This window comes from Pelodiscus sinensis, unplaced genomic scaffold (genome assembly GCF_049634645.1).
Source record: "Pelodiscus sinensis isolate JC-2024 unplaced genomic scaffold, ASM4963464v1 ctg220, whole genome shotgun sequence".
NCBI classification, from domain to species: domain Eukaryota; kingdom Metazoa; phylum Chordata; order Testudines; family Trionychidae; genus Pelodiscus; species Pelodiscus sinensis.
In genome coordinates this window covers 61,016-71,886 of record NW_027465840.1, presented here as the reverse complement: position 1 = coordinate 71,886, position 10,871 = coordinate 61,016, and the positions used below count along the sequence as shown (strand labels likewise).

The 10,871-nt window shown below is 67.8% G+C and overlaps 1 protein-coding gene across 2 annotated transcripts; it reads left to right on the top strand.

Moving 5' to 3' along the window:
- The first annotated feature begins 2,821 nt into the window (after positions 1-2,821).
- Positions 2,822-8,601, top strand: LOC112545017 (B-cell antigen receptor complex-associated protein alpha chain). 2 transcript variants are annotated; one of them, XM_075914830.1, is made up of 5 exons: positions 2,822-3,002; positions 5,046-5,510; positions 6,816-6,934; positions 7,687-7,752; positions 8,049-8,601. In XM_075914830.1, exons 1-5 carry the CDS (start codon positions 2,948-2,950, stop codon positions 8,160-8,162), a joined length of 819 nt encoding a protein of 272 aa, XP_075770945.1. In that variant the 5' UTR covers positions 2,822-2,947; the 3' UTR covers positions 8,163-8,601. The 2 variants fall into 2 exon arrangements, with proteins under 2 accessions (XP_075770945.1, XP_075770944.1); XM_075914829.1 differs by having other exon boundaries at positions 2,828-3,002; positions 7,684-7,752.
- The last annotated feature ends 2,270 nt before the right edge of the window (positions 8,602-10,871 follow it).

The window sequence follows — 10,871 nt, the reverse complement described above, 5'->3', positions numbered from 1 at the left end:
GGGAAGGACTCCTGGCAGCGTCCTCAGGGTCCCCTCCCAGCGGACACGGGGTCCAGCCAGGCTGGGACTCCGGACCTAGGCAGAGGTGGGGGACAGGTCCCGATCCCTGCCTCAGCAGCTGAATTCCAGGCTGAGGTGCAGGCAGACCCCTCCTTGCAGAGGCTGAGGGACCAGGCTGGCCTCCGTGCAGCTCAGCCCCGGGGGAGAGGTGGCCAGGAGAGATTCCTGCGGGAGCGTGGACTCCTGTTCTGGGAATGGCTTCCCCCCAGGAAGGTGAGGGCATGGAAGGTCCAGCGGCAGCTGGTCGTCCCCTGAAAGTATCGCCTCAAGCTGCTGTATTTGGCCCACGACGTCCCCGTTGGGGGCCACCGGGGGATCCGGAGCACCCGGCTGAAGCTGCTCCAACACTTCTACTGGCCGGGAATCTTTACAGCCGTGCAGCGGTACTGCCGGTCCTGTGACTCCTGCCAGAGGGGCGGGAAGGCCCAAGACAGGAGGAAAGCGGCTTGGGGGTCTCTACCCCAGATAGACCCTCTGGGCTTGCTGCGAGAGCTATGGGAGGGGAAGTCCCCCCTGGATGGAGCATCGGGGATGGAAGCCGCTCTGGCTGTCCAGAGAAGGCTCGCTGGGCTCATGGCCCTGGCCCGAGAGACCCTGGCCAGAGATCAAGGCCAGCGGAAGGGTGGGTGTGACCCCCGAGGACAGGCCTGCGCCAGTCGCCCTGGAGCGGGGCAGCGAGTGGACAGAGGGAAGCCAGCTCATGTGGGGCCTCGCCACGGCCGGCCCGAGTCAAGGGGAGCACCCATGTCCCCGGGGCGGGTTCCCACGCAGAGGAACCAAACTTCCCTAGGTCACGAGCGGAGTGACCCTGCTCAGTTCGCTCTCGGAGGGGGGAGAACTGTGACGTAGTGGGGGTACCTGGCTGGTTTCTATGCTGCTGGCTCTGGGGGAACCCCACTGGCTGCCGTGGGTACCAGGACCCAGCAAAACAGGATGAGTCACTATGCAAACCAGTGGCCAGACACCCCCCATGGAGAGGAACAAAGGAAGGTGGAGGCTGCCCTGGCTGGGGGGCAGGGCTGGGAGAGGGTGAGTTAGTTGGTGTCTGGGAGCATGGAGGAGACAGCCTAGGGAGAGGAGCTGGAGTTTAGGGGCCCAGTCTCCCCCATCTCAAGGGGGCCTGAGGCATCCTAGCCCAGCTCTGTGACCAGATTCCATCTGTGCTGTGCTGTATCCTGGAGAGGCAATAAACTTCCTCTATTCCACCGGCTGGTACAGTCTGTTTGTGCCATTTCGGGGTGCAGGAGACGGGGGACCCCAACGCGCCGTCACAGGGAGGCTGAAGGAATTGGGTTTGTTTAGTTTAGAAAAGAGAAGACTGAGGGGGACACGAGCCGTTTCCAGGTGTCTAAAAGGGGGTCACAAGGAGGAGGGAGAAACCTTGTTCATCGTGGCTCTGAGGCCAGGACAAGAAGCAAGGGGCTTAAACTGCAGCCCCCCCCCCCCCGCACCACAACTCGTGCTTGTGCGGCGTCTGTGCGAGGGGCTGTGACGGGCTGTGGGCTGGCGCTGGGCGGGTGACAGAGCAGAGCCTGGGCTGCCTGCTGTGCGGGGGGCTGTTCGGTTTGACTCTAACTAGCAGGCCTGCGGACAGGGCTCCCGGGAGGCCAGCACACGCCCGGGGCAGGCGTCTGGGGCCCTGCAGACCCGCCAGGGCAGAACGGCAGCCTTTGGATTTGAGACGCTAACGGACCGGCCCAGCGGGCTCTTGGGTGAGATCCGGAGTGAACTGACCGGGGCTCGGGGGCTGCTTCTCTGGGGCCGGGAGGACCCGTCCGGGGAGGTGAGCTGGGTTCTAGAACCCTCCCGTGTCAGGCCCGGGGCTGACTGGGGCACAGGGGGAGCCGGGGTGGCCGAGGGGTTTTGCTCGTGAGGTTCCTGCTGGCCGGGTGGGCAGGTGAAGCGCTCGGTGGGGCTGGCGTGTGGCCTGGGAGGTCTCCAGTCTGGGGCTGTACGGAGCCCTGGTTCTGAGCAACTCGCCCTGAGCGGTGCCCAGACCTGGCCCGTCACACGTATTTCTTCCCCGTCCGGGTCGCCCGGCCCAGGATCCATCGCCCCTTCCGAAGGCTCCTCTGTGACGGGCAGGGCCTCAGACCTGGCCTGCCCCCCCAGCAGGAGTCACAGGCCTGCAATCCCGGTGAACAGCGCCGGACCCCGGCCAGTGACCGTTCTGCGCCGTGTGCCGGGCCGGGTCTGGGCACCGCTCAGTGCGAATTGCTCAGACTCAGGGCTCCTTACGGCCCCAGACCGGAGACCGGCCGCACTGAGCAAACCCCCCAGACGCCCGTCTGCCAGCCCCCCACCCCCCACCAGTGTCTCTGCAGGCAACGGGGCACCCGGGCCCCTCTTCTCCCCTCCCCCCAATGTTCCCCCCTCGCTGGGACCAGCTGGGCCAGGCGCCGGGTCCCCTCAGCCCCTTGTCTGTCTGGCCGGGGTGGCCGTGGGCTCTGAGCGGGGCCGGGGGCACCAGGGCGCCAGTCGCCGGCTCCAGATCTGGGCTGGGCCCTGCAACGACAACACCCCCCCTCGTCACATTGAACCAGTCACATCCGGGCGCTGAGTGCCCCATGCAGGCAGCCCCCCCGAACCCCGGCAACTCCCCCCTTCCTCACACAGGCCCCCCTGCTGGCCCTGAGCTGCAGCTGCCTCTGGGGAGGGGCACATGTTCTCGCTCAGCCCCCCTGGGCCCAGCACTGCGGAACCTCCCAGCCAAGCGTGACCTGTGCAGCAGCTGCTCCGGGGGCCGGGCGGGCACGGGGGGCAGGACGCTGGGGGGGGCAGCGGGCACCGCGGGGACAGGCAGGACCCGGACGGATGCTGAACAAAGCAGAGCTGGCTGCAGGCTCCTCCGCTGCGCCCGGCACCACGCGCCGCGAAGCCGCCCGCCATGGGGACGGGGCCAGTGTGGGTCTGTGTCGTGCTGCCCCTCTGCCTCCTGCCGGGTAGGTGCAGCCGGGACCCTGGGCTGGGAGCCCTGGCAAAGGGGGGAACGTGCCGCCGCAGCTGTGAGCTGGGCCAAGGGAGACGTGCAGGCTTGGCCCCGGGGAAAGACTCCCTGCTGCCCTAGAGGGGCTTGTCCCCCACCCTGCCCCCCACCCAGCCAGGGGCAGACCAGGGAGCACCCCCCAGAGCCCCGTATCCCCCCCCAGCCAGGGGCAGACCAGGGAGCGCCCCCCAGAGCCCCATATCCCCTCCCCACCCAGCCAGGGGCAGACCAGGGAGCGCCCCCCAGAGCCCCGTATCCCCCCCCACCCAGCCAGGGGCAGACCAGGGAGCGCCCCCCAGAGCTCCGTATCCCCCCCCCAGCCAGGGGCAGACCAGGGAGCGCCCCCCAGAGCCCCGTATCCCCCCCCAGCCAGGGGCAGACCAGGGAGCGCCCCCCAGAGCCCCGTATCCCCCCCCACCCAGCCAGGGGCAGACCAGGGAGCGCCCCCCAGAGCCCCGTATCCCCCCCCACCCAGCCAGGGGCAGACCAGGGAGCACTCCCTAGAGCCACGTGTCTGCCCCCCCACCCGCACCAGCCAGGGGCAGACCAGGCTGCGCCCTGTAGAGCCCCATGTCCCCCCCCCCCGCACCAGCCAGGGGCAGATCAGGCAGCGCCCCCAGAGCCACGTGTCCCCCCGCCCCGCCCAGCCAGGGGCAGAACAGGGAGCACCCCCTAGAGCCCCGTGTCCCCCCCCCCCCCGCCCAGCCAGGGGCAGACCAGGGAGCACTCCCTAGAGCCCCGTGTCTGCCCCACCCGCACCAGCCAGGGGCAGACCAGGCTGCGCCCCCAGAGCCACGTGTCCCCCCCCCCGCCCAGCCAGGGGCAGACCAGGGAGCACCCCCTAGAGCCCCGTGTCCCCCCCCCCCGCCCAGCCAGGGGCAGATCAGGCAGCGCCCCCAGAGCCACGTGTCCCCCCGCCCCGCCCAGCCAGGGGCAGAACAGGGAGCACCCCCTAGAGCCCCGTGTCCCCCCCCCCCGCCCAGCCAGGGGCAGATCAGGCAGCGCCCCCAGAGCCACGTGTCCCCCCGCCCCGCCCAGCCAGGGGCAGAACAGGGAGCACCCCCCAGAGCCCCGTATCCCCCCCCAGCCAGGGGCAGACCAGGGAGCACTCCCCAGAGCCACGTGTCCCCCCCCCCCCCCCGCCCAGCCAGGGGCAGACCAGGGAGCACCCCCTAGATCCCCCCCATCTCCTTGTCTCCGGAGCAGGGGCAGGTTCAGTTTCCTGTCAACAGAGGCAGAAAGGGGAACCGAGAGCAGCGGGGAGGGGGCGTCTCTCAGCCCCTGGTGCGCACGGCCCAGTGTCGGTTCCTTCTCCTCCGCGCTCGGGTGGGCTTGGATGCAAATTTCTGATCAAACAGCCAGAGCCTGGGGGGGGGCAGTGCTGTGCTCCAACCACTAGCCCCGACTCCCCTCCCCAAACTGAGCTAGAACCCAGCAGCCCTGGCTCCCAGCCCCCTAGACCACTAGAGAGGGCCCCATTTCACCCGCCTCCCACCGGTTCCTTACTCCGGGGTCAGGTGGAGACAGGGAGCTGGGGAACGGGGGGTCAGTAGGAGCAGACTGGCCCGGTGGGGTGGGGGAGCGGCAGGAGCGGAGTGGCCGGGGGGGGGGGGGGAACTGGCCGAGGGCGTGGGGGGGCTGCTGGGGGGGGGGGGGATTCCACTTCCTGATACTTTAATGTAATTCACAGATTGCAAAGTCCCAGAGGTTCTGGCGCCAGGGAGGGGCTGGGAGAGGGGGGCAGGGCGGTTCCCCAGGTCAGATCAATGCGGCCCCACCGCCTGCAGGAGGAGAGGGGCAGGGCAGGGGCGGGGCAGGGGCGCCCCATGTAGCTCGGGGGTGGTACGGCCCGTAAGGTGCTGCCATTAGTCACCTGAGCCCTCCAGTCCGGCATCAGCTGGGCTCTGCTGCTCCCCTGTGCCCCTCCCCGCCCCCCTGTGCCCCTCCCCGCCCAGGCCTGTGGCTCCGCCGGTGACATGAGCTGTCCCCAACCCGGCAGGTCGCCGCTGTGAAGCCTCCGGAACCACAACTGAGCCGTGCAACGCGACCGGCTGGAACGGGACCAACATCCCCCCGGCCTCCCGGCCCCCCTCCCCCAAGCCCCCGGTGGTCGTGGTGCCAACCCGCGTGGCCTACCAGCGCCGGGAGGCGCAGGGCGCTGTGGCCGTGGAGGCCGGCCCCCCCTCCGTGACCGTCACCGAGGGGAGCCCGGGGCGGCTGGACTGCCGCTTCCAAGCCCCGCCCGGGGCCCAGGTCACCTGGAGCCGAGTCTGCTCCGGGAACTGCAGTGAGCTCCTGGCGGTGCTGAACATCAGCGGGCCCGGCGTGGCCATCGACACGCGGAACAGCGTCTCCTCCCTCGTCTTCCACCGCGCCCGCAAGAACGACACCGGCCTCTACTTCTGCCAGGTGCAGAGCCAGAGGAACTGGGCCCAGTCCTGCGGCACCTACCTGCGTGTGCGCAGTGAGTGAGCCGCGTCCCCCGCGCCGCCCTCTGCCTCGGCACCCCTGTGTCCCCCTGCCTCCGGCACCCCCGTGTGCCCTGCCTCCGGCACCCCCGTGTCCCCTGCCTCGGCACCCCCGTGTCCCCCCCTGCCTCGGCACCCCCGTGTGCCCTGCCTCGGCACCCCCGTGTCCCCTGCCTCGGCACCCCCGTGTGTCCTGCCTCGGCACCCCCGTGTGTCCCCCTGCCTCGGCACCCCCGTGTCCCCTGCCTCCGGCACCCCCGTGTGTCCCCCTGCCTCGGCACCCCCGTGTCCCCTGCCTCGGCACCCCCGTGTGTCCCCTGCCTCCGGCACCCCCGTGTCCCCCTGCCTCCGGCACCCCCGTGTGTCCCCCTCTGCCTCCCGCACCCCCGTGTCCCCCTCTGCCTCCGGCACCCCCGTGTGTCCCCCTGCCTCCGGCACCCCCGTGTGTCCCCCTCTGCCTCCGGCACCCCCGTGTCCCCCTGCCTCCGGCACCCCCGTGTCCCCCTCTGCCTCTGGCACCCCCGTGTCCCCCTGCCTCCGGCACCCCTGTGTCCCCCTCTGCCTCCGGCACCCCCGTGTGTCCCCCTGCCTCCAGCACCCCCGTGTCCCCCTGCCTCCGGCACCCCTGTGTCCCCCTCTGCCTCCGACACCCCCGTGTGTCCCCCGCTGCCTCCGGCACCCCTCCCCCTGCCCTCCCCTCTGCCTCCGGCACCGTCGTGTCCCCCTGTGCCCCCGGAACCCCTTCCCCTGCCCACCCCTCTGCCTCCGGCACCCCTGTGTCCCCCTCTGCCTCCGGCACCCCCGCATCCCCCTGTGCCTCCGGAACCCGTCCCCCCACGCCACCCCTCTGCCTCTGGCACCCCCGTGTCCCCCTCTGCCTCTGGCACCTCTGTGTCCCCCTCTGCCTCCGGCACCCCCGCATCCCTCTGTGCCTCCGGAACCCCTCCCCCTGCCCACCCCTCTGCCTCCGGCACCCCCGTGTCCCCCTCTGCCTCCAGCAGTCCCTGCCAGGGGGTGGGGGCAGCTGCCTGGTGCCACAGGGGCTGCACAGCAGGAGCCTGGGGGAGCTCCCTTGCCTGGGGCAGCCCTAGGCGGGGGGGCAGCACAGCCTGGCTCCCGGGGGGTGCTGGAAGTGCCATCCCTGGAGGGTTCAGGCCTGGCTGGGCTGCCCGAGTGGGGGCTGGGACTCCCAGGTCCCGTCCAGCTGCTAGGGTGCTGTGACCTCACCCTGCTGACATGGGGGAGGGGAACCTCGCCCCACCCCAGACGCGGTCGCAGACCTGACCCCTCCCCCGTTGCAGAACCCGCCCCTGTTCCCTTCCTGAACATGAGGGAATCCACCAAGAACCAGCTGATCACGGCGGAGGGCATCCTGCTGCTGCTCTGCGCCGTGGGGCCCGGCCTCGTCCTGCTCTTCAGGGTGAGTGGGGCCGGGGGGCAGGCGAAAGGGCAGGCTCGCTCTGGGGCAGGGTCTCCATTGGCTGTGATGGGGGGGGGGCTGTGACGGGCTGTGACGGGGGAGGGGGCTGTGACGGGGGGGGCTGTGACGGGGGGGGCTGTGACGGGCTGTGACGGGGAGGGGGCTGTGACGGGGGGGGCTGTGACGGGCTGTGACGGGGGAGGGGGCTGTGACGGGGGGGCTGTGACAGGGGGGGCTGTGACGGGCTGTGACGGGGGAGGGGGCTGTGACGGGGGGGGGCTGTGACGGGGGGGGGCTGTTCACTCCTGTGGCCCTGGGCCCACGCCGGTCGGGCGGTCACTGGTCACTGCTGGGCTGGGGCTGACCCCTACTGGCTGGTGTGGGTAGCACTGCCCAGAGGGGGGGTCCCTGGGGCAGGCAGACCATGACTAGCAACTTCCCAGCTGGCCAGGGGAGGGGGGCGAGCAAAGGGGCACCGGGGAGGCGGGGCAGGCTGAGCGCGGGGGAGCGTGGAGGGGGCAGAGTGACGCCAGTTCGGGGGTTCAGGGGCCTGTGAACCCCTCCCCCCGGGGCACTAGGGCCGTCGGCCTGCCCCATGGCCACGCCCAGCCTGCGCCGCGCTGCGTCTCGCAGCAGTGACCCCTCTGCTCCACGGGCCGGCGCAGTCACATCTGGCCGCGGTCGGGGTGCGGGGTCGGGGGCCCCACGTGCCGGCACACGCCCTGCCTCACCCCCTTGGGTTGCTGCAGAAGCGGTGGGAGAACGAGCGGCTGCTGCAGGCCAAGCAGAAGGCCTACGAAGAGGAGAATCTGTACGAGGTGAGCGGGGCCCCGTGGGAGCATCGGGGGCTCATGGGGGGGGACTCAACCTTTGCCCCTCACAACACTAGGGCAGAGCGGGGTCACTAGACTGTGCCCGAGGGGCGCTGGGCTGCAGGCAGTGGGGGGTTCTGTGGGGGACCCTGGCCCGTATCACAGTGGTTCTAGACACCCCACCGCTGCGGTGGGAATACCGTGGGGCCGGGGGAGGTGTCAGCTGACACCCCTTGGCGTCGGTGGCGAGGGCTGAGCCCCTCCATTGGCCCCAGACAAGCCAGCCCGTTTCGCTGCTCTAGGGCCTGAACCTGGACGAGTGCTCCATGTACGAGGACATCTCGCGAGGCCTGCAGGCCACCTACCAGGACGTGGCCAACATCCGAGTGCTCGACATGCAGCTGGAGAAGCCGTGAGGGGTCACTGTGGGGCTGGCAGGGGGACTGGCCAGTTTGCCCCCAGGCTGCCATGCAAGGCCTCTGGCAAACGCTTGTGACCTTGGCTGTGAGCCATATGTCTGGGTACAGGGGTGAGGGGAGGGGGGCGGCTGCTCATCACCAGGGGACAGCCTGTTGGGCCACGTGTCACTTGAACACGGTCCACGTCACAATGGTGCCTGTTCCACACAGGGCAACAGGCGGGGAAAGCTGCCGGGGAAATCTGGCAGCAGCGGGCACCCTGCCGGCAAGGGAAGAGGGTGGGCCCCTGGGTGGGCCCCTGCACCCTCAGCCAGGTACCGCTCACTCGGGGACAGACTGCCAATGCGCTTGTCTTCCAGCCAGCCCGTCGCAGCTGGCACAGTCGCTAGTTTGGATGAGCTAAGCTTCATTAAAGCAGCAGCATCTTGCGAGCTAACCGGTCCAGAAAGCCTGTTGTTTTCCCTGCCGCCATGTCTCGTCCAGCCGCCTCCTGCTGTCACTCCAGTCTCGGTTTCCAGGTGTTTCCTCTCTAGAGGAGGGGCTGTGCTGGAGGCGGAGCGGCGGCGACGGGACGGGTTTCTCTGGTTTTCCTTTCTTTTGCCAAGGCGTTTCTCTGCTACTGGGGCTTCTCACGGAGGATGTGGAGGCAGAAAGGCCCCATCACGAGCTGACTCGCTCCCAGCCAGGGTTACGCCCCGAGGTCTAGTCTCCAGCGCCTCGCAGGACGACGGAGGCTTCTTGCTGAGGTGCAGCGCCTCACTCCTGCCCCAAACGGGGCTTCTCTAGGTTCAGATTCTTGGGGACTTTGGCATGGAGGGGTGTGCACTGCCCTGCCCAGACTCGGGAGACTCGCCCTTCTCCCCGCCTCATGCCCCAGCTCTGACATCGTGCGGCTGCTCTGCTCCCACTAGCAGCCAGGCCCCTAGGGACGGGGCAGGTGTTTTTCCGGCATGTCTTGCTGCGATGCAGGACAATCATCCTTCGCCTCCTGTCAGTCAGTCTAGCCCCATGGCCTGTTTCTCTGCACAGACCATCAGCTGAACCCGTTGGGACATGCTGCAGCTGCAACTGCATCTGAACAGGGGCCTCTCCCTGATGCTCTGAGCTACCCCAACAGGAATATTTGCTGCTCAAGAACAAGCCGTTTCCTTTCCAGAGGGAGTGGCTGCTGTTGGCCATGACAGGCTGTGGCTGTGTAAGGCGGAGGGGGAGGGGGCATGAGGTTAGAACAGACGGGGTCAGGCCAATGGTCCATCCAGCCCAGCGTCCTGTCTGCCCACAGCGCCAGAGGGAGGGATAATCTTCATGCGATCCCTCCTGTCACCCACCTCCAGGGAAACAGTCACCCAGGGACACCATCCCTACCCATCCCGCCTAACAGCCATTGCTGGACCTCACCTCCGGGACTCTCTCTAGCTCTTTTTTGTTAAGTTCTAGCCTTCAGCACAGCCCCCGGCGAGGGGTTCCACAGGCTGACTGTGCACGGAGTGAAGAACAACGTCCTTTGGTTTGTTCTGAAGTGTGTGGGAACAGAGCGGTATCCGCTCAGCCCTCTCAAGCTCCGCTCCTTTACCCCATTTACCACAGTGACAGCGCCGTGCGGCTCCACTCTTTCAGCTCAGAGTCCAATGGTTTTGTGGCCCCCTCCCCTTTACTGTCACAGTAACTGTCGGAGTAAACTTGTGCGAGGGACAGTGCTACATACAGCCCAGCGACCACAGTGACGTCATGCACTCGGCTGCACAGGCTAGAGTAACGTTCCCATGGCTCTTGCACTGAGGGCTAGGAGCTGGAGTCCAGGGCAGGTGCCGTACTACCAGCACAATCCAGTGTCTTCCCTCCAGCAGCCCTCTCTCCCCTCCTGCATTCCCTGGTTTGCAGAGGGTTACGTTTAGCCTCTGTACGCTAGGAGGGAAGCTGGGCAAACTTCACTCGCATTAACTACATTTTGGGACAATGAATAGAAATGTGAGTCTGCTGCTCCATCTGCTGGAGCAGGTCCTGTAGCTCAGGCACAGAAGCGGATGCCCTGAGCGCCTGCTGCTTTGGGCTCCATCTCCACGCAAGACTATGAGAGCCGTCTCTTTAGAAGCTCATTTTATTAACACCAGCTTAAAGAAATTCTGTTCAGACGAAAACTATTGTCTTCCCGAGATGGAGAGAATGAATTAATGGGAACAAAACCTGAGTAACAGAGTTAACTGGCAGAGAGCTTTGGTAAGTCAGCCCCCGCGGGAGACTGACCAGAGCTCCAGGCGCCGCCCCACCAGTACCTATCCTGAGTTAGTCCCCAGCCTTGCCTTGCTCGCTTGACCTCCTGTTGATACAGTCGGACTAACTCTTGCCTGCTGCCTGGCTCCTACTGCACTAGCCATGGGACCTGGTGTGACAGGCTGGTGAGAGGAAGAACCAAGAGGTTTGTATAAGGACCCCCGTGCTCTCACCCCGGCCTGGCACCCCCTCAGACAGTGGCAAGGCTGCACAAAGCACAGACAGGGGTTGGAGGGGATTCCTGCACACCCAAGCCTAACAGCACCGCTTTGCTGCTGCCCTTGTTGGGCACGAGCCAAGCCTCCTCCAGACAGGCCCAGCAGGACGCTGAGGAAAGCAGAGGGGCCGAGGCAGCGGCCCAGCTTAGTGAACAAAGGCCCTCGGGGGTAGGAGGGAAGCGCCCCTCCACGCCTATAGGAGCAGAGCGGAAGGGCG